Source organism: Camelina sativa, chromosome 9, assembly GCF_000633955.1.
Source record: "Camelina sativa cultivar DH55 chromosome 9, Cs, whole genome shotgun sequence".
Lineage (NCBI taxonomy): Eukaryota > Viridiplantae > Streptophyta > Magnoliopsida > Brassicales > Brassicaceae > Camelina > Camelina sativa.
The window spans coordinates 34,061,507-34,085,957 of record NC_025693.1 but is presented as its reverse complement, the minus strand read 5'-3'; the positions used below and the strand labels follow the sequence as shown (position 1 = coordinate 34,085,957).

Below are 24,451 nucleotides of genomic sequence, written 5' to 3'. Positions count from 1 at the left end.
TCCTCCTTTTACTTCTTCTTCTTTGTTCTTCTTACCACTTGAAGCCATCGTTTCAATCCTTCTTCTTTGTTCTTCTTGTACCACAAATGGATATTGAGCAGACTCACGTCCAACCCGATTACATAGCCGAAGAATTGGCACCCAAGGTATGCATCTCACATGGTCTCGAACCTCTCTTATTGTGTCATTTATTGATTCAGTTAGTGATTTATTGATTCAGTTTGTGATTTACTTCTCTTTTTCTTTCGTAGATCTGTAGTTTGCGCCTGTGAACTATAGCATGACCTTGTCCTTCCAGTCCAACAATTGAATCTCATCTCGAAGATAGAAAGGGAAGTTTACCGTCGCCTTTGCTGTCATCGTGGTTCGCATCGCCGTCGCCGTTCCTGCCGCTGGCTCACCATGAGCAATGTATCGAAAACCCTAATTGTTAATGTGTTGGGCCTGTCATTTTGTTTATTGTAAAATTTTGTTAATTGGGTTTCTAACCAGTTTGTATATAGATTTGTTTTTATTGAGCCCATTAACTTTATTTTGGTGTATTTCGGTTAATATTAACCGAAATAGAAAATATATCGATTCAATTCGGAATTGATTTAAAACTCGAAAACCGACCCGAATAACCCGATTACCGAATAACCCGAACCGAAATTTAATTCGGGTTATTTCGGTAAGATTTTTAGATAACCGAAATTTCAGAAAACCGATTAAACCGAACCGTTTAACCCGTTTAAACCGAATGCCCAGGCCTAATACCAAAGCTCAAGGCCACAAGCTCTAATTTCTCAAAAAATCAATTAATAATCGAGTTTTAACCTTTTCAATAGCAAAGAAAATAATATGTGTGTTCTACGCCCAAAACTTTCCTTCTTTTGTTCATCACTTTCATTTCTTTGTTATATATTAATGGTAGAGAAAGGAAAAAAAAAATATCAACTCTTTTTGAAAAGACACCTTTCTCTTTCCCTCCTTTATTTGCCATAAAAGAGAGATTTCAAGAAGACAGCGAGAGAAGAAAGCGATAGTTCGTTCACTCTTCGCTTTCTCAAGAATCTCTTTAAACCCCAAAAAAAAAAAAAAAAAAGTCTTTAGAATGAAACCCATCAGAAACTTTTCTTTTTTCAGCAAAAAAACAATAATGAGAGACCTTCTTCTTCTTCTTCTTCTTATGATCATCTTCATTACTGTTTCTGCTTCAAACCCTTCTCTAGCTCCTGTTTACTCTTCCATGGCTACATTCTCTCCTGGTATTATTTCTTCGTTGACTTCATTTCATTTTTTATTTAATAAAAATTTCTTGGTTTCTTGATTTGATCTATGCGTCCTCGAGTTTCGAAAAAAAAAAAAAAAAGATAATTTTGTTTAAAAAAAAAAATTAAATGCTATTTATGAGCTACTCTCTTCTTGTCTTTTTGTTTTTATTTTAATTGGAAATGTAATTCTTATCTGAAATTCATTCTTGAATTTAGAAACATTGGTTTGATTTAGAATTTCAAGAACTATACTTGAGATACTTGACAACTGAAACCGAATCAATTGTGTTTTCAGGAATTCAAATGGGAAGTGGTGAAGATGACAGATTTGATGCTCGTAAGAAACTTCTGATTGGTCTCATAATCAGTTTCTCTTCCCTTGGCCTTGTAATCTTGTTCTGTTTTGGCTTCTGGTTTTATCGCAAGAACCAATCTCCCAAATCCATCAATAATAATTCAGGTAATGAATCACTAATTAATAAATCATTTAGAGTGTATACTGTTGATTTCAAGTTTGTTTGAGATTATGTGTATTGATCTTTTGTGCAATGTTTTTAAAAATGAAGATCCTGAGACTGGGAATTCATTTTCCTTGTTTATGAGACGACTCAGCTCGATTAAAACTCAGAGGAGAACATCTATCAACAAGGGTTATGTTCAGTGTTTCGATATCAAGACGCTTGAGAAAGCAACAGGCGGTTTTAAAGAGAGTAACGTAATCGGACAAGGCGGTTTCGGATGCGTTTACAAGGCTTGTCTGGACAACAACACAAAAGCAGCGGTCAAGAAGATCCAAAACGTTAGCCAAGAAGCGAAACGTGAATTTCAGGTAAAAATAAATATAAACCTAAATATGTCCTGTTTCAGCTTCTGATTACTTTGTAAATCTCTGATTCTTGGAGATCTCAGAATGAAGTTGACTTGTTAAGCAAGATCAAGCACGCGAACGTTATCTCATTGTTGGGTTCAGCAAGTGAAATCAACTCGAGTTTTCTAGTTTATGAGCTCATGGAGAAAGGATCCTTAGATGAGCAGTTACATGGTAATAAACATGTTCTCTCATATGTATGATCTTATTTAACCCAAATGTATTGTAAAAAAAAAAAAAGGAAAAAATGATTATATGAATTAATAATCATGATTGATTAGTTTTATCTATATAATTAATGTCTTAGGGCCTTCTGGTGGATCAGCTCTAACATGGCACATGCGTATGAAGATTGCTCTTGATACAGCTAGGTAAATAGCCGACACTTTTCAACTCCTTGACCGGTATTCTCATCGGTTAATCTCGGTTTTTATTCTGTAAACCGATTTTGCTCTGTTTTGATCGCAGAGGACTAGAGTATCTCCATGAGCATTGTCGTCCACCAATTATCCACAGGGATTTGAAATCTTCGAATATTCTTCTTGATTCTTCCTTCAACGCCAAGGTTAATACATCGTCTTTTGGAATGTTGTTAAATTAGATATTGGTTCTTGTTTTAGTGTAAAACTACTGTTTCGTTACAAAAAATGCAGATTTCAGATTTTGGGCTTGCTGTATCGCTTGATGAGCATGGCAAGGCCAACATTAAACTATCTGGGACACTTGGTTATGTTGCCCCGGAATATCTCCTAGACGGTAACTATGTTCACTCTTTATTCCCTGACACAGTTCTTATATCTTTGGTTAGTTGTGTAGCACGTAAATAATTCATCATGTGAGTACTAGTCTCACTTTCTCATGGATTCATTAACATTTCAGCTTAAATAATCGTTTTGTGATGAAAAGAACTGTTTGATTTTGGATATATGTGTGTTAGGTAAACTGACAGATAAGAGTGATGTTTATGCATTTGGGGTGGTTCTGCTTGAACTTTTGTTGGGTAGACGGCCGGTTGAGAAGTTGACTCCAGCTCAATGCCAGTCTCTTGTGACTTGGGTATGTTATTATACGGTTTAACAACGTTATACAAAACGAATCGGTTTGTGATATATAAAGTGTGTGGTTGATGCATGGTGCAGGCAATGCCACAACTTACTGATAGATCCAAGCTTCCAAACATTGTTGATTCGGTTATAAAAGATACAATGGATCTCAAGCACTTATACCAGGTTCGGTCTTAAGATAGAACCGGTTTAAAGTCCATTTTGTTTGTGACTAAACTCGAATGTTGCTTCAATAGTTAGGCTTTGAATTCATGGTTTTCTGATGTAAAACCGGTGAGATTGCAAATAGTTTGTAGATTACTGAATCAAGGCTGTTAAATACTTTCGCAGGTAGCAGCCATGGCGGTGCTATGCGTGCAGCCAGAACCGAGTTACAGGCCGTTGATAACCGATGTTCTTCATTCACTGTTCCACTGGTTCCAGTTGAGCTAGGAGGGACTCTCCGGTTAACAAGATGATTGAAATCGGACACCAAAAATCCAAATCCGTTTTGATGAGTGAGATCTTTTACCTCTTTTTATTTTTGTACAGGGTTGTGATTCGCTCATCTCAAAGTTTGGGGGTAAGAATGCGAGAATAGAAGTTTTAATTTCCGGGTTGTTGGGTTCTATAATTACATCTATGTATTTTTATAAAAATTTGTAAATTGTTTATATATCACATGTCTTAGGGGGGTGTATTCAACTTGACATTTCAAGTAATTTGTGTGAAACTTACAAATCCTATGTTATTCAATCATGTATTTTAAAAAGTCTATTAAAATCTACTGTTATTGAACTGATGATTTAAAAATCTACTTTAAAATCCAGTGTTATTCAAAATAGTTTGTGGATTTGGATTTTAATGATTTTTGAGATTCTGGAGGATTTAGATGGGATTTGTTTAGTTAAAAATAGAGAAATCCAAATCTCATGGTTTTATGTGGGATTTGAAAGAATTTTACAATAAATCATATCAACTTCCCTAGAATCTTTCAAAATTCCAAATTTTCTAAATCCCATCAAATCTTCAAAAATCATGGTTTCAATACATCCCCCTTAATTTTGTGGTTATGAAAAAATGTGGAAACTTAACATGGTTTCATAAATTCATATATTCGAAAACAAATTACTTCAATCTAGCATGATAAAAGTTTGATCGATCTGATTCGAATTCGAACTGACTTGAAATTGGTATCATCATCTAGATTCAAGTCCAATACAATATTGCTTGTTGAAAAACAAAATAACATATATTGTGTCATACGCCTCTAGATTCTGGATTAGTCGGATCAAAAGGTCATAGATTCATACATCTATGAAACAAGTTTGAGCAAAGATAAAGAAAATAACAAATGGAATTTGATCATTGACCATCATTGTCAATGATGCAATAAGTTTGGCAACGATGGAATAAGCATGATCATGGGCAAAGAACGTAAGTTTGGGAAGAGTAAACCTCTGGATGAGTAAGATGGTTTAGTTTATTGTGGCATAGAGATGGTTCTGATGGAGGAACCGGACCTCGTTGAAGCTTGTTCTGTAAACCGTACAATCGTCCCAAATCCTTCTCCCATATCGGCAGCCTCCCCGAGCTTCCCCTTCCGAGCAAAGCTAGAAGACACATCACCAAAATGAATCTCCACATCCTTTAGTTGAATAAGGTTTAGTGGTTAAAACGTTGAACTATGACACGAAGGTTATATATCAAAATGTACTTTGGGTAAGAAGGGAAAGTATGAAAATGAAAGAAGAAAATGTTGATGGAACTAGCTATATATGTACACATCTATATGTGTAATATCTATATATAGAGAAACAGAGTGAATTGATTTGAATGATGCTAAATTGGTATGTTTTGTCAACTTAAAATGATGCTTTTTAGAATATTGACTTGTTCCTTGTTATACTACTCTGAGTGGTAATGTCTTGAGTTCAACTTTTGCGTATAAATTTTAAGAAACGTTTAATCAACGATGTTGTATTTTGGTGGGTTGATCTGTTTTTCAACTATTATTATGTAAGCAATCAAACATTAGAAGAAACTACAATAACGTCATCCTTTTTATAAGAAATCCTCTTTTAGACTTTATGAAGAATGTTGCATCAGAATCGCTAGGCCAACAGTCAATAGCGACGGTGAGAACACAAAAGCAATGGAAGCAAAAACACATATAGGCATATAGCTGACAAAAGCAAGAAATGGGTACACTTGGATTAAAATATAGGTCAAACCTAACAATTGAACTCCAAAATACCTCGTCGCATTTTGTGTTAACCATTGTGTTTTGTATACTTATACAACAAAATGACAATTGTAACATATGAACTCTCTAATGCCTCAGTGCTTTTTGGGTTAACTGTTGTGTTTTTTTATACTAATACTTTTAACAAAGCCCGATTTTAACTAATTTATACAAAAATCCATTTTGTCAATTGAGATTACTAACAACCCACAAGAGTGAAGGTCGCACAAAACCTATAATAATTTTTTTACAATATAGAAGTCGGAAAATAAAGCATATATATAATATATAATATTACGTAGATTACAGTTTTACATTTACCCAACAAGTAATCAAGGTCAAGTATCCTAGTAATTCTTATGGTTCGAGTGATTAAGGACAGTGCCAAATGCACAAGACTACCTAAATCTATTTCAATTGTGTTCACTTACGTTGATGTCTTATCGCAACCAGAAGAGAAAGGAACCTAGGAAATGAATCTATAATAGGTGAAGATCGATAGCATCATACTCAATTATCTCAAGCCTCAAAGAAACACAATTAGTTATCAAATTACCAAAATGATAAGATTGCATACACAATTTGATCATAAGCACCAAACACATTCGTCTCCCTTCATCTGCACTTCTGTAAACCTCAAAATCTACAGTAACCTACACATCTTAAGTTACCTAAGATAATCATAATAGATTTCATACAAAGACAAACTTGATCCTACTGACTGAGACCAATGAATAAAACAAGATAACAAAAAAGTCATTTCCAAATCTTCAAACTAGTGAAAACCACAATGTTACTACAACGAGTACTCTTTAAACCAATGATTCGGAAACATAAAATGATTTAAAGAAAGTCTTACACAAATGTGAACAATGTAATACTGTCACACAATCAAAACTGAAAGAAAAAAAAACCAAGTCTTTATAGAAAAGATCAAAGCTTTCACAATAAGCAACAGTACCCACTTAGAATCCAAGCTTGGTTCTGCGCCAATGCCTACGCTTAGCATTGTACCTACAAAAACCAAACCCACATAAGATTTCACTAATTCCACCCTAAACCCATCGATCAAAAAATACAAAAGCTACAAAATTCGTTTACAAAACCTGATGGTGTTGTCGGTACGGAGACGAATCCAGTGAGGGATAGGCCTGTTTTGCCTCATCTTCTTCCCAAGCTTCTTCTTGATCATGAACGTCTTGTGCGACGGCTGTTTCACATAATGAAGAGATCATCAAAATGATTCAAAGTTTCGAACTTTTCGTAACATTTTGATACTAAAATTGAAAATAGAAGACAGCGGAGACTAAGATTGAAGTAGATGAGAGATGGACTTACCATCTTGAAGCTTTTGCGATCTAGCTTCTGGAACCGAGCCGAAACGAAAGAGAAACCCTAAATCTGGAGAAGAAGCTTGTAAATGTGGTGGCGGTGAGATTTTATACGGCGACGAGATTTTAGGGTTAGAAAGTTTTTGATTGGGCCACATAAGCCTATTTTTCTAAGCATCATTTGATTTTGGGTTCAAGTCCACATAGGCCCATTTTTCTAAGCATCATTTGATTTTGAAATTGGGCCGATTTGAATATCGACCATTGGATGGTTTGGTTAGATCGTTTCAATAGGTTCGGTCAGATTTTCGAATTTGTTAAGAGAATAGTACGATAACCAAAATGGCATGTTTCATATACAATGGTTAAAAGTTTTGATCTGATAATCAATTAATGGCTTTATGATCAATTGTAAATGTTTAATTAAAGATTCCGTCTAACCATTTTTTTTGTATGAACATAACCTACAAAATGTTCAACTTCAATTTCCATTAACGTGCAATAATTATTAATTGCTTGTGATGTGAAAAATAAAATTTTAGTTAAAAAAAAAAGTTAATAAAATTATTTTTCAAATATTCTTCTAGTTTTTTTTTTCTTTTATATATCAGTGACTAATAAACAATTTTGTAAGTTGTGAATGATTGGAGAATGAAAGCTCAGGAGTCAATCACATTTTTTGGACTGCCTTGGCATAAAACAAAAAGCAGCGAGTAATGCACCAATCTCGCAGTGAATTTGTGTACTTTTCTATATTTTATTTTGTAGTTGTACATTTTCAAACCATTTTCTTTTCTTAGCTGGAACCCTAAAAGGAGCCATTCAAAATCAAACAAACCAAGGGTAAAATAACAAATTAAGCATGCATGACAATCAAATAATAAGTTTACCATAGTTTATGTGGGTTCATATCTTAAGATCAGTCCACAAATTATTCATGTGTCAAATTAAAAGGTTTAATATACTGTCAGCGATTAAATATTGCATACTTTGATCCTAAAGCACAGAACTAATAAGAGCTTTAACAAGATATTCTATTTGTCTATACCATTTTTGTACAAAATGGTAGCTTTCACTGTGGCCAAATACGTAAAAAAAAAAAAAAAAAAAAAAACTAATACTATAAAGGAAAAGTCAAGTGACATTCAAAGAATTGAACTTGAAGATTAAAGATAATGTGAAAACCGGCACGAGATATCAATGAATGTCTGTTTTGGTCTACAACATTTATATACAAAGTTGCTTTCAATTTGTCGACTTGACCCACTCTTTTGAATTTCACAACATGACAACTCATTTTCAGACACATAAGCCAAGCAACCTCAAGTATAGTATATACTATCAAACTAGTCATATATGACATACCCATATAAAATAATAAGTGTTTTTTTTTAATGCATGTGCGTGTATAATAGATCAACCAAGTAGTTCAGTTCAGATTTGAAGAGACCTAAAATGAAAATATCTGCTCTTGGTCGTGGTGGCTCCTCCCCTTTATCCGCTTGTTTCCATCCTTCCGCCACCGCCACAAACGATGATCTACCGTCGTCTGCTCCATCGCCGTCATATTTCTCCTCCGGTGACCTTCCGAATCCTACCACCACTTGCCATTACCACACAAACGTCGGTGTTTTCTTCCTCACATGGTCTCAAGCCTTCCTCCGTCGCTCTCTCCACCTTCATTTCTACTCATGCAACTCCGTAAATTGCTATCTTCACTCTCCAGATTGCTACCGCCACTCCGTTCCCTTCACTTTCCGGCTCGAAGTCAAGCCCTTGACCTTCTGGAGAAAACATGGATCCAAGAAGATATCTCGAAAACCCGATATTCGAATCGTATGGGACCTGACTCATGCAAGATTTGGACTAGGACCTGATCCTGAATCCGGGTTTTACGTAGCTGTTATTGTATCAGGCGAAGTGGGTCTTCTCGTTGGCGATGGAAACGAGAAAGAGAGGCCGAGGAGACAAGTCTTGGTGTCCAAGAAAGAGAATCTGTTTGGAAACAGAGTTTACTCTACGAAAATCAAGATCCAAGGAAAACTAAGAGACATTAGCATAGACGTTAAGGTTGTTATCGACGATGCTAGTCTTCGGTTTAGCGTAGATAATAAGAGTGTTTTAAAGATTAATCAGCTTCAATGGAAATGTAGAGGGAACACAAAGATAGTGATCGATGGTGTGACGATACAAATATCGTGGGATGTGTACAACTGGCTTTTTGGTGACAAGGATAAGGTTAAACCGGATAAGACACCCGCGGTGTTCTTACTACGGTTTGAGAACCAAGAGGTTGAAGGAAACGACGCGTTGATGATGAACAAGCGAGTAAGGGACAACGTTGTTTTGCGGAAGGAGAACTCTCGAACACCGTCGTTTTGGGCGACGTCGTATGGTCATTGGCCTTCTTCTCGGATGTCTTCTGTGATGGAGTGGTCTAGTTGTAGAGAGGAAGATGAGAGGAGCTTCGGATGTAAGAGTTGGTTCTCTTTGGTGATATACGCTTGGAGAAAGTAAGAAGAAAATCATTTTTATCATTTTTTCTTTTGTATATAGATCAATCAACTGGATATGAGGGTACACGAAAGTGTGTAAGAATCAGAGTTTTATACTCTTTGACAAGAAAACTTTGATATTAGTTTGGTTTAGGATTTAGAAAGAATTTTAATGACTTTAAAAGTTAGGTAAAATATGTTGTTATTCAATCAAGAGTTTTAAAAACTCTTTAAAAATTTGGTGTTATTGGTTGTGGATTTGTAAAAAGTTATCTAAAATCTTGATAAATATAGTGTTATTGGATTAAGAGTTTTATAAAGTCATTAAAAGNCTACGGTTTGAGAACCAAGAGGTTGAAGGAAACGACGCGTTGATGATGAACAAGCGAGTAAGAGACAACGTTGTTTTGCGGAAGGAGAACTCTCAAATACCGTCGTTTTGGGCGACTTCGTATGGTCATTGGTCTTCTTCTCGGTTGTCTTCTGTGATGGAGTGGTCTAGTTGTAGAGAGGAAGATGAGAGGAGCTTTGGGTGTAAGAGTTGGTTCTCTTTGGTTATCTACGCTTGGAGAAAGTAAGAAGAAAATCATTTTTATCATTAATTCTTTTGTATATAGATCAATGAATTGGATAAGAGGATATACGAAAGTGTGTAAGAATCAGAGTTTTATAATCTTTGACAAGAAAACTTTGATTTGTTATGTATTTACAAAGACCAAAGGGTTTATAGGTCAAACTTCGAAATTTTTTTGATTGGTCTAATTTTGGGGTGAGACTAATATTTGTTTTGTTTAATCCTTTAATAATTGATCAAATCTACAATTTGAAGAATGATTCATATTTTTTTCTCCAGTGAAGGCAGTTTTAGCCTCTTCCTATTTTGCAATCCCCTAATTAAAAATATGATTCAATTTTTAAAGATGTAATTCTTGGTTGGATACTTGAATTTCCCTAAGAGCATCTCCAACCCCACTCTATTTCAGAGTCAAATCTCTATTATAAAGCAACATTTGCTTCAATCCTACTCTATATTTTACTCTAAAATAGAGAAAATAATAGGATTGCTCTATATATAGAGCAACTCTATTCTCACCTTTATTTTTTTACACTAACTCTATTATAGAGGTAAAAATAGAGTAATACATTGGAGGAAAACAGTGCTCTATTTTTGAGTACTCTATTTTAGAGAAAAAAATAGAGAAATACAATGGAGATGGTCTAAGACATCTATAAGTGGTGGCGTTCAATTAAATATGAGAAAACAAAAAATTGATTCATGATTCTTTTGATTAGATTTGATTTTTAAACACACTTAATTTTTATAATTTTTAGTTGTGTATTTGAAATATTTTTTTTGTCTTATTCGTAATTTAAAGTTTTTATAAGATAATATACTAAATAAATTCACGTGTAAAAACCTAGTATATCTTATAGTTGGACATATATTCATCACTACAAAGACATAAATCTATGTTATTTTTTATTTTTGCCAACAATCTATGTTAATTTTTATTTTGAGGTTTATTGAAGAAGTGAGAAATAAAATAGTATTCCAAATCAACGTCGGAATCCTGCTGACCGGTCGGTATGATGAGAGGACCAATCGGTCTGTATCCTATATATGAGATTCTTCTAATAATAATTCTTCTAATAATTGTTCAGTCAGTAAATCTACCATATGTGGAAAAATGATAATTGTTTCTTGTTTACTTTATTGAAATCTGAAAACCAAAGAAAGGACAACAACCAGTCAACCACCATGGCATTAAGACATCATTACAAACAAATCCATCATGATGCAGATTATATTGTTTGTTCTCATATAAACATCCTCGCTAATATCGATGTTAATCTTTAGTTTTTGTAACATTTTCAAGAACGAAAGAGATATAATTATAACATTATTTAGATGATTGCGTGTTTTAGTTAAATCAAACAACTTAATTTGAGGAAAATTAAAGCCTAAGAAAGAACTAAGCAGAAACTAATAAGCAACATCTAAATACAAGATACATCAAGGAATTTTATATACAGGCACCATTAACATTTCATTATCATTTTCGTCATCCATTGTCCATTGAGATACCAAAAAAAAAATGACCACAAAGAGAGTCAATGTGTTTAAAACTTTGGAATAAAGAAACTCCAATGAGTGATCAAACAAAGAAAAATATATGAATCATTGTTCTTTTTGTACATAACTTATAACCTCTCTGTCTCCTATAAGCAATTGTACCAAGAAAGAAAAGATCTACTACACACCCAAAAAGGTTTTTTAAAAACATGGTCTTTGAGAACAAAAGCACGAGCATGCCCATGTATGATTGATACTTTGCTTGGCATTTTCCTCTGTTTTTTCTTTCTTTTGTCTTTACACATTTTTTCGTCCTTATCATAAACAATAATTAAATGTTAAAATAAAGAATCAAGTCTTGACGCTTACGCTTGGCGACTTCTGGTCTTGACCTCTAGGTCTTTGATTTTTCTTTGAACCCGATGAAGAAGAAAAAGAAGAAGAAGGTTGGTTACCAGTTGATTTTCCTCGACTGTGTGGACGATGATTATCAGGTGTCGATGAAGACGAAGAAGACAAGAGTAATGGACCTGATCGTGTTCGGTTTCTTAGCTTCTTCTTCTCACTTTCCGAAAGCTCTCCTTTTCCTACCCGCCTCACTTTTGCCTCGTTTAAACGCGGTGGTAACACACAGTTGCAAAGAACCCCTACACAAAAAAACATAACCTTTTGCATTACTTGATGATCTTTCTTACACATTACATATAATTCAGTATGATTGGTTTACCTAAGCGAGCAAGTCGGTTGACCCATCTAGGAATCGATTTCTGAGTAAGTTTAACACAAACTTCATTGCAAAAATGGTTGCAGTTTCTTGTGATGAGATGGTACTTGTTTCCTTGATACTCTTGAGCTAGTTTCTCCATATAGACTCGGACTTCTTTGGCAACCAAATCTGTTTTCCCGACAAGAATCGATTTCCTAAACGTGAAACCAGGACACTTCTTTGGCTCCACTTCAAATATACCTGTGTTTGAAGATTCATGTGCTCCAAATGCATATTCAACTCCATGAACTACATACAAAAACATTACATAACACATAAACTTAGTCCATTACAATACTCTATTTGATCATCTAAGCAATAGAACATTCTACAATTCATAAAGCACAAGGAACAAATCAAAGTATTGTTCTGTAATCATAAAAATCAAAACTTTGAGACTTTGGTATACTCTTTAGTCAATTCAGAGAAGAACCAAAGTCAATTCTCAACAAATCTAAAGTTTCAAAAAACCAAAAAGTCACATTCTTTAGCAACCAAAAAAGTAGATTCGAAACAAAAAAAAGGCCAAAACCCAGAAAACAAAATTGAACTAACCTTCAACACCAGAATGAAAGACACCAAGTCCAAGCCAATAACCGTAAGCATTCATAGGGGTTAGATCGTAGACATTCAGATAAACCGGAACAGAACCGGATTGCTTCTTCCGCCTAACCGAACCTTTGAAGCACAACATCTCTCTCTCTCTTTCTCCGGTTCTTCAATACATCACAAGATCGGGAAACTTTAAGAACCGGAGATAGAAACTTTCTATTAGAAAGGGCAGATCTTGGATTTTTAAAGATTGAGACTTTATTTAAAGGGCTCTTCGTCGTTTCATCTTCTTCTTCCTCTCAACTGTTTATGAAGTTTCTGAGAAAGACAACAATATTGGGGGGCTTAAAGCAAAAAGGCGTATGTTGTGTTGTTCTTTTTAGCACTTGTTTGCTTTCTCTACTTTACCATACGTTTCTGTTAATTCACTGCATCGATCTGGTATTTATATTAAATACGGTAAAGATATTTTTATCTGTTTTTCAGTGCCACTCGTCCATTTGCATTTATGTTTTGGCTGTTTTGGGCTTTAAAGGTAATAAATTTGAAAATTACAATGTATTTTGTATTTTTATAGGATATAATCTAATTAAAAGTTAAGAAATTAAAAATAATTTTAGATACATGGAAGAAATACAAATTAGATATTTATGAAAAAACATACTTAGGTACACCTCCCCATTCTCAACCAATCAAAATCTTCCATATAATATTTTATTTAAAAAATAAATCAAAATTAAATTAAAAAGTAAAACAATTAAAAAAAACAAATTCTGTATTTTATAGTATATAATCTAATAAAGAAGTTAAGAAATATAAAAATAATATTAGATACATGAAAAAGGTACAAATTAGATATTTATGTGTATTTTGTTTAACTAAAATAAAATAATATATATTTATATAGATAAGCTTCATTTGGTTGTGTAACTAGGCTACTAGTCTAGGCATACCCAAAATAAAATGTAACTGTATTTCGGACCATAATCGGATCGTATTCAAGCCGTAACTGATCCGTAAACATATAAACCAGTTAAATATCATAACTGTTAACCATAAATATATTTTTAAATTGTATCAACCATAACCATTAACTAAGGTGTTGATTGGTTCTCCCGCTACCTCTCGTAAACGCTGCGTTTGTGGGTGGTAGCGGTTGATAACGATTGGTACCAATCACACAAATCGCTTCCAATCGCTCCAAATCGCTCCCAACCGCTTCAAATCACTAAATTCTAAAAGTTGCTTCCCACAAGCGTTTGCGGTTGCGGGCGATTGCGTTTGGAATTTTTTTTTATTTAAACTTGAAACAAATCAATGATAATGAAATATTTTTTTATATATATATCTTTTACCTAACTATTTTATTCATTAAGGATGAGAGAAAATGAACTATGAATACAATTGAGAATATTAAAAAACAAACAATTGGAAGACAATAAGATTTCAATTAACAATAACCCGAAAAATTTAATGTATATATAATGGTACATCGTACATAAGTTTTAAAAAATCTAAATAAATATTAACATTTCATCAAAAATTTTAAAAAATAAGATTATTTGTGAAAAATATAAAAAGAAATCACGAGTGACTCTTCTCAACTCTCGTTTAATCATTACTACCGATGCAAATACTGCCCCACAAAACTTATTGAGTGTGTGAGATTTAAGAAAGAAGATTTACGAACTAAAACATATGTTTTGTCATTTATCAAATTACTTGATTAAAGTTTTGTAAAAAGCCAAATGTATAAATAGATCCCTCATAAGCAATGTTTTAAAACCCGGACCAGACCGGCTGGTCGGACTTATTAAATTTAACTTTAAATAATTAAATTTAATAGATCAAACTTAAATTTAAATAATTAATTTTGGATATATTACGATACATAAATTGAACATGCTAAGGCAAACAAATACATTTGCCTCCAATGCAAGCACGTAAACCATCCGGGCATTGAGGAGACGCAAAACAATCAGAGACCATCTTACATGACACAGCAGTCTTAACATTCATCGAATAAATCTGTTTGACGCTCGGACATTGGCATTGTTTGTTCACACATTGCGCGCTTCCGTTCGAACATCGAATTGATTTGCACTGCTCTGTTGTCTTGCATGGAACTATCAACTGAGCTTCAACACTTGGAATACTCGCCAACAAGGTATCTGTTCATTTGTTACAATTTGATAGGAATCAAGCTATGTTTCTAATCGATTTTATGTATATAAAACATGAAAGAAATCAAGACTTACATGAAAGAAAGAGAGCGAACAAAATGAGCAATGTTGCCTTTGATGCCATCTTAACTTGAAATCTCGTGTTTATTAATTTAAAGTTTAAGATTTTTTTTTTATTATTTTAAAATATTTGTTTGATAATGTTTACAAAGGTTGTGGGTGACAATATTTTTATATTGTGTGTCTGAAGCATGAAAGGCAACTTAACTGGTGTGTTGACTAATTTTATATGTTGAATATCAAAACATTGACTAGATTGTCAATTCAATAATAATTTTGGTACAATACCTTAAAAACCAAAAAAGAAAAAGAAAAATATCAATAGAAAAGATACCATTCCAAAATTTGTTCATAGAATGCATAGAAATATATTATGCATAAATAGACAAATTTTTAAATATTTACTTTTTATTTCCAACTTTCCTGTAAAATAATTATTAAAAAAAAAAACTTAGTTTCTTAAACATTTTAAACCTATTTAAATATTTGTTTTTTATTTCCAATTTTCCTGTAAAACATTTTTTAAAAACACTGATATAAACGCCCTACTTAAGATAAGTTCCTCCCTCGCATTTATCAAAAGCTATTTGAATCATACATAGTTCCAACAATTTTTTATACAACTTCAAAGAAAACAAACAGTTGAAAATTACAAAATATAAGACATCAAAACAAACCCAAAACAAAACCAAAACAAAACAAACACATAAGTCTGAACCACGTGGTAAACAACATTTGAAATAAAAACACTGAATAGATATTATCCTTCTTGCATTTTTGCGGTAAAATCATCCATTTAAGTCACCTAGCCGATCTTTTTAAGCATTTCTCTCTCGATTGATAATATGGCTAACCCAATCAATCTATCTTTGACACAGTATAGCTCACAGAATTTTCTATCATTTCAGCTTATAAAGCTTCTCGCGGCAGAAGAAATTGACACTAGAATGATCAACAATAAGTTTCTATTCAGAAACTTAATTAACCACTTCAATTCAGAAACCTTCCATTATTCCAAAAGATGTACCACATCAATAGGTTTCTTAACTTCATTTGGTAATACTTCTCGTAAAACGTTTAGTTCATAATCANCTGTTCATTTGTTACAATTTGATAGGAATCAAGCTATGTTTCTAATCGATTTTATGNTTATATGTCAGAGTGTTCACCATGTTTAAGGGATGATTCAAAGTTCACACATGATGCCATCAAATTTTCATCACTTGCATATGTTAATTTCTTTACATTGAACATAAATCCAAAAGTTTGTCCATGCCTTTGAAATTGCTCAAACCTTGACACAAAAGAAACTAGAGCTTCATCTATGAGTGTGAAGAAGTAATTAATTTTAATATCTTCCTTCATTGATAATTTCATATCCTCAACTTTTCTGAAACTACATCCAAATACTTCGTTTTTCTATTGATCATCTTCTCTTTCACAAGTTATTCAGCTTCTATATCTATAGCCTCTACAACTTGTACAACCTCAGACTTTGCTGCTTTCTCGAATCATGTCACTATAATTTTGAAAATATGAAACGAGTCTTTTTAGCTTGATAATAGCAACACCAATAATATTTAACCGTGTGTACTAATTTACTACTATTAACCTCCTAAATTTTTTTTTTTCTTTCTTCTCCGTACTTGACACAACATCAATCAAGAATTTACGCCATGAACAGAATTAACTGATCTTAAAAACTCAACGCTTAACTGATGATACACGTCTCAAAACCGAAACTGACGTACCTATTGACGGACATGTTGACGCACCATTCGTACGAGACCAGATTGCTTAGCAAGGTGTATTTCATCCCAACAACCAAAGAGTAAACCAGCCCATCTCGTTGATCCATTAAGGTGCCCAAAACACTGAAGATCCACTCAACATATGGTCCGACCCGAAGTCACCCGAGGATCAGCACGAAGCCATTTAAGGATTGTTTCTATTTCTTTGATCATCTAGGTGCACCTCAATATCATATTTGGAAACCTGGAGATAATCTCTAGAGACTTATCTACACGTCTTAAGGTGTACCACACCTCGCTCGATCAGGCATATCAAGTTCGGACAAAGAAGTGACTCAAGGCATATCACACTTGCCATTTTTTGAGTCATATTTTCTTCAGCTTGGCTCAAGTTTTGATTTGAAATTTAGATTTTAGATGATAAAAACTATATAAAACACATGTATACACTCAAATCACAAGACTATTTTCTTGATCAGGAACGGCCCAACTTAAATTGCTGCCTAAAGCAAAAACTCTGACATATGTATAAATAGATAGATATATAAACACATACGCACACACAAACCCAATTTACAAACTTTTTCATCAGTTCATTTTTGGAGTTAATAATTGATTGGGTTCTTATTTTGCATCCACCAAACTTGAAGGCTGAGATCATTGGGAGTTGGGGCCCAACACAAAGAATCATCGCTGGCCAACATCTAAAATAAACTTTGGTTTTTTCTTGTATCATTGAATAGTATAAAATATTACAATAATTGAACTAGCTTATGTTTATGGACTATATGATTGATAAACAAGATGTCAATGTAAAATTTATTTCAATCCAAATAGATTTCCGGGTTTTATATTCAACAACCCATGAATAACATGCATACGTACATACATTCATGCATGCATATATGTATACATTCATGCATATACAAAGTATATTTGTATGATTGATAATAGTCAGGATTTTGCATAAGAGTTTTCTTTTGCTAGGAAAAGAGGAGAAAAATAAATAGTATTTTAATGAAATGTAACTTTCATGTTTATTAATGGGAATTAGAGACTGAAGTCGGACAACTTTGGAGAGCTGCGGGATACTTAAAAAGGTTACACTGATAGTGGATGATGAATCATATGATGATTATGTTATCTAACGTTATTAAATATGCTAAATATTTTTAACATTATAGCTAAAATACAAAAATTATAACATATATTATTAATAATATTAAAATTTGGGCATTTTGAGGAAATGATTTGAATTTAACTAAAAACTTAACATCACTTCAAATTTTGGTACGAGAAATATTGATACTATCGATTATTAAAAGTGATACTAAACCAAGTCGTTTTGGTTCAGTGGTAAAGAGAGTAAAGTCCTGCCACCTGCGTTCGAGTAGCATTAGCATGGTTTTAACATGGTTTATCCCGGCCCCAGAATATTAGTCTTTGGGATTAAAAAAAAAGTGATACTATAAAGAATATTAATAATTTTTCTTTTGATCAAACACCCCAATATTTTTTTTAATCCAAAAGTATACGACACCCGTTAGAGTAATCGTACGAATCGGTATAAATTTGAAACAAATGCTACGACAAGTATTTAACAGTTATTACATTTTTGGAAAATAATTTAATTTCGTTCGTCCGTTTAACAGTTGGACAATCCTAGATTAACAAGAATCAAAATGTATCTCCACAGTAATGATGCGATATAAATGAGATTAAACCAAATCTTCTTCTTAAAACACTTTCCCATCTTTACTGGTTTTTAATTTTAGCACAATTTAGCTGCAGAAAAGTTAAAAAATACTAATGTTTTATTTGTTAAGACTAGATGGAATGATACTGATTCCGGTTCAGTAACTAAACCCGAAGGGTGACTAGTGAACAATATTGTATATGGTTACCATTTCGGTCTTAAGTGATATTTTTGTGAAACTATTCATAATATAATTACATATTTAAAAATATTTGTTATACTTGTAATAATTCAAATAAAAAATTACAATTATAAACTCGAACATTCTATATTTTTTATTGAGTAATTAGAAGATTTTTTCAGATATATTTTGGGTACATTTGAGTACTGTGTTTAAACAAATACAAGAATACAACCAAAACATATTCATTTTCCGGTTCGGTTTTATATTTTTGGTTATGTTTCAAAGATTCTTTCTGAGTTTCTGTTTTATTATTTGTAATAAAAGAACAAAAGATTATTAAAAAAATAATAAATAAATAAAAAATTGCAGAAAAAGTGGATTTGGCTTAGTCTAAAGAAGATGATCACACACAGTTTCTCATAGCCATTTATAGATAGCTTAATAAGATTCCTTTTTTTACTCTGCTGGAAAAAAAAAAAATCTTTTCTCTCTCTCTAAATCTAAATATTATATACTACTCTCTCATTACTCTCTTTCTAGACCTATTCATTTGAGTCATTGTTTCGTCGACGTTCTTGCACATCAAACCCAAAAAAAAGAAATTCCCACTTTCTCTCTCTCTCTCTCTTGAACACTTTTGCCAAAAAAGAAAAAAAATTTCGTTTGTGGGTGTGTTGAAAAGATGACTGTGGAACAAAATTTCGAAGCTTTGGATCAGTTTCCTGTAGGAATGAGAGTTCTTGCTGTTGATGATGACCAGACTTGTCTCAAAATCCTTGAAACTTTGCTTCGTCGCTGCCACTACCATGGTTCCTCTCTCTCTCTTTCTATTTCTTGATTTGACCCATTTTTGTTTTCTTTTTTTCTTGGATCTGTTCTTTTTTTTGGTTAAGATTCAGTTTGGATTTTAATTGTTTTCTTGATCTGTTTTTTTTTGTTTTTGGATTTGTGTTTTGTTTGACCGACCACATATATGTGGAATCTTTAAAAGAAAAGGTGGTGATTCAAAATAGCTCTATCTACCTAACTACATGTATGTCTAGACACACAAAAAACAAAATCTACAAAATGATTCAATTTTTAGATTTTTGTAAGATTTTGGCATTTCTCAATCCCATTTTGTGTGTCTGATCTACTCAAATCTTAATTATGCTACATGTGTGTGTCACAGAGGGAGAGAGAATTGAAAATTTTGTCTTTTTAAACTTAAAAACTGAGACTTTATGACTCTGCTGCTGCTGCAGTTACAACGACGAACCAAGCACAAAAGGCTTTAGAGTTATTGAGAGAGAACAAGAACAAGTTTGATCTGGTTATTAGTGATGTTGACATGCCTGACATGGATGGTTTCAAACTCCTTGAGCTTGTTGGTCTTGAAATGGACCTACCTGTCATAAGTAAGTCAATTATTATTTCTAATTTTTCTCTTATTTTTAATTTCATCATTTTTTTTTCTCCTTAATGACTACAGGAAAAAAGTTTTGATTTTTGTACCTCATTTCTTGTAAAGCTTTGATCTTTAGACTTGGTTTTGGTTTTTATGATGATGATGATGATGATGATGTCTTGTTGTTTTTAACTCTGTAGTGTTGTCTGTGCATAGCGATCCAAAGTATGTGATGAAAGGAGTTACTCATGGTGCTTGTGACTATCTACTGAAACCGGTTCGTATTGAGGAGCTGAAGAACATATGGCAACATGTGGTGAGAAGTAAGAGCCGTGGGAGTAATAATAATAATGTTGGTGAGAAGAGAGATGGATCAGGCAATGAAGGTGGTGGGAATTCAGATCAGAACAATGGGAGAGCCAATAGGAAACGTAAAGATCAGTATAATGAAGAAGAAGATGAGGAAAGAGATGATAACGATGATTCATCAGCTCAGAAGAAGCAACGTGTTGTTTGGACGGTTGAGCTGCATAAGAAATTTGTTGCAGCTGTTAACCAATTGGGATATGAGAGTAAGCTTATTAATGTGACTTGATTGGTTTGTTACCAAACACTCTGTATATTGCTGGTTTTAATGTTTGTTTTTGTGTGTGTTGTTTTGATTGAAGAGGCAATGCCTAAAAAGATTTTGGATCTGATGAATGTTGAGAAGCTCACTAGAGAAAATGTGGCTAGTCATCTTCAGGTTACAATGAATCTTTCATGTCTCTTTAAATGTTTAACACTGAAGTTTTGTTTTTAAACCGCGAAAGCTTTATTCTTTTGTTTGCTGTGGCTGCAGAAATTTCGCCTTTACTTGAAGAGGATCAGTGGTGTGACTAACCAACAAGCTATTATGGCAAACTCAGACTTACATTTTTTGCAAATGACTTCTTCTCTCAATGGACTTGACGGTTTCCACCACCGGCCAACCCCTGTTGGATCCGGTCAGTTCCATGGTGGGACTCCCGGAATGAGACCTTTCCCTTCAAATGGGATTCTTGGCCGACTTAATAGTCCTTCGGGTATCGGTGTCCGCAACCTTTCTTCTCCTCCTGCAGGAATGTTCTTGCAAAACCAAAATGATCTCGGAAAGTTTCACCATGTCTCTTCACTTCCTCTTAATCACAGTGATGGGGGAAACATACTTCAAGGGTTGCCAATGCCTTTAGAATTCGACCAGCTTCAGGCAAACAACAACAACAATATTAGAAATATGAACAATAATAACAAGAGCATTGCTGGGAGCTCCATGGCTTTTCCTACCTTCTCTACACAACAAAACTCACTCATACGTGCTCCTAATAACAATCTCGTGGTTCTAGAAGGTCACCCACAAGCATCTCCTTCAGGCTTCCCTGGACACCAGATCAATAAACGTGTGGAGCATTGGTCAAACGCTGTATCCTCATCGAATCTTCCTCCTCCCCAGACCAGTAATAGCATCCATCATCAGTTCAATGTCTCTCCGTTACCGCATGCTAGACCTGACCCTTTGGAATGGAACAACGTGTCATCAAGCTACTCTATACCATTCTGTGACTCTGCTGCCAGTACATTGAGTCCTCCAGCCTTAGATACAACAAATCCGGGAGCTTTCAGCAGAAACACAGATTTTGATTCAAATGCAAATGGGCAACCTGGAGTCTTTTATGATTCATTGCAGATGAGACAATCAGGCAACTACGGTCCAACCACTGATGCTGCTATGTTGAGTAGTAACCCGAAGGAAGGGTTCGTCGTGGGGCAGCAGAAGTTACAGAGTGGTGGATTCATGGTTGCAGATGCTGGTTCCTTAGATGATATAGTCAACTCCACAATGAAGCAGGTGTGACATTAAAAAGCTTTGTCCAAATAGAAAGCATTCTGATATGATCTGTGAGATTGTGTGAATACTTAACTTAACATTGTGAATGACAGGAACAGAGCCAGGGAGAATTGTCTGGAGGAGATATGGGATACGGTGGCTTTAGTTCACTCAGAACATGCATATGAGAGAACATGCATCTCATCTTGTGATTGCTTTTGTCTCTTTCTTTTCTCATCTTTTTGTGTATTGATACTGTAAACTATTTGTTTTCCCACTGGTTCTAGCAATTAGGACTCCTACGAAGAAATAATAAAGAAAATAATTCATAAATTCTTATTTTAATATATAGTTTGTCTCTTTGTATTGCTCTGTAGTTTTTGTATTTGTTAATAAAAATATAAATAAATATATAAATTTCACGAGGCCTATGAAGAAACAACTCATAGATCATCACCCCCTATAAGAAAAAGTCTAAAAAGGTGAATGATTGTTATTCAAGATAAAGTGATGATGACGAATTTTAAAGCAATTGAGATTCCTTCGTACACTCAAAAGCCATTATTTTTAAGGTCAACCCACGTTTGCATTATTATAACATTGCTGTGTTATATGTGTATGTTAACGACTTGACATCATTTAGTTCTGTTTTGATGATTGAGTTTGGTATGATTGAAAAAAAAATCTAAATATGGGACGAACCAGAACACAGTAATTCGTTTTTTTTTTTTGATAATTTGAACAAACAGTAGTAACTAAAATATACAGAATTCAAACATTTGTATCATTAAACCAAAACCAAAACAGACAATGTTTACTGGATTACCGAACTTTATTTGGAACAATGCGCACTGTTAAGAAGCTTGAGATCCATACCAAAACGACTTTTGCGTAGTACAGAATTAGAGACAAAAACTAACAATTTGAATCCAACCTTAGTTCCAACCTTAGTCCTACAATGAGAAACTGCAGTTTCATGACTGGAACTTTGGAGCAGGAACAACTTTCTAAAAATAGATAAACATTAACAATATCAAAGTTAGCCTAAATGTTTCTCAAATATTGCATAAGCAGAAACTAGATCTGAGGATCTGAATCTTAGACAAGGAAGAATAAGTCCATACATCATAACTTAATAAAAGACAATAACAACAGTTCCTACTTCATGACCCCTTTGGTCTTGAATCTTTAGATACTTTACCAGTTGAGTCAATCCACGACCATGTTCTGTGGTTTCTCTTCTTCTTTTGCGTCTTCCATTTTCTCATCAGCATTGCCACTAGCTTCTCCAATGATCTCCTCTCCCTCCACCACATTCAGATCGACGCTGCCTCTCAACGGTTTTGTTTCTTAGGCCGTCTCCTTCATCTCAACATTGTTTAGGTCTGGCTTGGTGTCGCTTTCATGTGACTTCGATTGATCAGATGGAGCCGAAAGGATTGTGCTTATGTTACCACTGATAGATTCGAGTGAACGGAAGCTCTCACTTAGCTTGCTACTTGGTGGTTGGTTGTTTACATATGCTTGGACTGACTCACGAGCGTTCTCATCAAAATCTTTGCACATCTGGATAACCGCAGAGAGATTAGAGTAAAATATACCGGTTCAAGACATTAACTTTCCAACCAAAAATAAACACAGCTTACCTGGTTATAATGTTGAGCTATTTCAACCCGCGCCTGGTTGTTGTCAACAGCAGCCGCCATCATTTCTTCTGAAGCTGCAGCGAGATTTAGAGAGCTCACATTAGATCCAACAACTCGTTAAATAAAGAAACATGTCATGGAACTTACTGATGGGATCAGTCTTGGGAAGTCCATCAAGCATTTCATCATCGACCTCAATAAAGCTAACTCCCACTGTGTCAGCGACCTTTGGTTCAGCTTCGGGCTCTTCAGCACGAATAGATGATGAGCCACCAAGTCCCTGCGACCAGAGATTCAATCAAAGTTAAACAACTCAGTGCAAGACATGTGAATAACCAATACTGCAGATCAACACAACATACATAATACTCCTCTGCGTATTCATAATTCAACGCCTTCTCCAAAAGTAGGACTCGCTTTTTCACAAACTCAACAAGTCGCCTCTGCATGTCCCGATAGTAGAACATCGAGTTTACTTGGGCCCCATCAGCAGAAGCATTATTGTTCCCAGTATTACCGCTTCCAGGATTCTGGTTAGTCTGTGCTCCCGGATTGGTGTTTCCACTACCATTCTGCCCCTGCAAGCCAGCTTGTTCAGCAGCAGACAAACTTATGTGAGGGAAGTTCAATTCTTTGCAGATAAGCTCTTGGATCCCCAACTCTTTGTCATCAACAATAGCTTGCCATCGTCCGTACCCATGCCTAAAGATTCAAATTTCCAGTGAAGGAAAAGAACATGTAAGCACGTAATGGAATATCATGAGAAAAGAAAACTATTCGGTGAGAACAGTGGTGCAGGTTCATACTTTAAAACAGCACGTATCATTGTCTTGTCATGTTCCTCCTTCCAAATTTTTCCACTTCTCAGTCCTGGGAATCTTTCAAGGATGCGGGAGGGGAAAAGAGGTTTCGTTGGATGGTCTTCTACAAATTTCACCTGTCAGGCAAGAGCACCAAAAAGAACATAATCACCACAGGATCAAAACTTCGGGGCGATAAGCTTAAGAAACAAAACGACAACAAAAAGAAAATTCTACAATAGGTTCGAAAAGGCAGCTTCCTTTATTTCTA

The 24,451-nt window shown here is 34.2% G+C and overlaps 8 protein-coding genes across 9 annotated transcripts in view; 3 read left to right on the top strand and 5 right to left on the bottom strand.

Annotated features, from left to right (window-relative positions):
• Positions 857-3,882, top strand: LOC104713985 (probable receptor-like protein kinase At1g80640). Its single transcript, XM_019229770.1, is given in 11 exon segments — positions 857-1,247; positions 1,549-1,713; positions 1,820-2,082; positions 2,163-2,295; positions 2,429-2,492; positions 2,590-2,686; positions 2,775-2,877; positions 3,059-3,177; positions 3,261-3,350; positions 3,516-3,588; positions 3,591-3,882. Coding segments are annotated over 11 exon segments (1,314 nt in total). The 5' UTR covers positions 857-1,093; the 3' UTR covers positions 3,644-3,882.
• LOC109126592 lies at positions 4,360-4,911 on the bottom strand. The gene has a single exon (XM_019230279.1). The coding sequence runs from the start codon at positions 4,809-4,811 to the stop codon at positions 4,587-4,589; it is 225 nt and encodes a 74-aa protein (XP_019085824.1). The 5' UTR covers positions 4,812-4,911; the 3' UTR covers positions 4,360-4,586.
• On the bottom strand, positions 6,145-6,846 carry LOC104713984 (60S ribosomal protein L39-1). The gene is made up of 3 exons (XM_010431212.2): positions 6,748-6,846; positions 6,516-6,619; positions 6,145-6,423 (listed from the first exon to the last, which is right to left on the bottom strand). The coding sequence occupies exons 1-3, from the start codon at positions 6,748-6,750 to the stop codon at positions 6,375-6,377; spliced, it is 156 nt and encodes a 51-aa protein (XP_010429514.1). The 5' UTR covers positions 6,751-6,846; the 3' UTR covers positions 6,145-6,374.
• On the top strand, positions 8,130-9,997 carry LOC104713983. Of its 2 annotated transcripts, XM_010431211.1 has the most exons (2): positions 8,130-9,039; positions 9,596-9,997. In XM_010431211.1, the coding sequence occupies exons 1-2, from the start codon at positions 8,196-8,198 to the stop codon at positions 9,811-9,813; spliced, it is 1,062 nt and encodes a 353-aa protein (XP_010429513.1). In that variant the 5' UTR covers positions 8,130-8,195; the 3' UTR covers positions 9,814-9,997. The 2 variants fall into 2 exon arrangements, with proteins under 2 accessions (XP_010429513.1, XP_010429511.1); XM_010431209.1 differs by lacking the exon at positions 9,596-9,997 and having other exon boundaries at positions 8,130-9,428.
• Positions 11,348-13,038, bottom strand: LOC104713982 (deSI-like protein At4g17486). The gene is made up of 3 exons (XM_010431208.1): positions 12,631-13,038; positions 12,037-12,324; positions 11,348-11,956 (listed from the first exon to the last, which is right to left on the bottom strand). Exons 1-3 carry the CDS (start codon positions 12,767-12,769, stop codon positions 11,661-11,663), a joined length of 723 nt encoding a protein of 240 aa, XP_010429510.1. The 5' UTR covers positions 12,770-13,038; the 3' UTR covers positions 11,348-11,660.
• On the bottom strand, positions 14,533-14,992 carry LOC104713981 (putative defensin-like protein 298). Its single transcript, XM_010431207.1, has 2 exons — positions 14,886-14,992; positions 14,533-14,798 (listed from the first exon to the last, which is right to left on the bottom strand). Exons 1-2 carry the CDS (start codon positions 14,932-14,934, stop codon positions 14,533-14,535), a joined length of 315 nt encoding a protein of 104 aa, XP_010429509.1. The 5' UTR covers positions 14,935-14,992.
• Positions 18,952-22,067, top strand: LOC104713979 (two-component response regulator ARR12-like). The gene is made up of 6 exons (XM_010431206.2): positions 18,952-19,310; positions 19,746-19,898; positions 20,089-20,460; positions 20,557-20,633; positions 20,730-21,755; positions 21,848-22,067. Exons 1-6 carry the CDS (start codon positions 19,184-19,186, stop codon positions 21,920-21,922), a joined length of 1,830 nt encoding a protein of 609 aa, XP_010429508.1. The 5' UTR covers positions 18,952-19,183; the 3' UTR covers positions 21,923-22,067.
• The window catches only part of LOC104713978 (CHD3-type chromatin-remodeling factor PICKLE-like), an 11,866-nt gene continuing 10,140 nt past the window's right edge, over positions 22,726-24,451 (bottom strand). The window contains exons 29-31 of the mRNA XM_019229585.1: positions 23,528-23,660; positions 23,381-23,454; positions 22,726-23,300 (exon numbers count right to left, since the gene is read on the bottom strand). Coding sequence (XP_019085130.1) covers positions 23,085-23,300; positions 23,381-23,454; positions 23,528-23,660 — 423 coding nt within the window. The 3' untranslated portion in view covers positions 22,726-23,084. The remainder of the gene's footprint in view (positions 23,301-23,380; positions 23,455-23,527; positions 23,661-24,451) is intronic.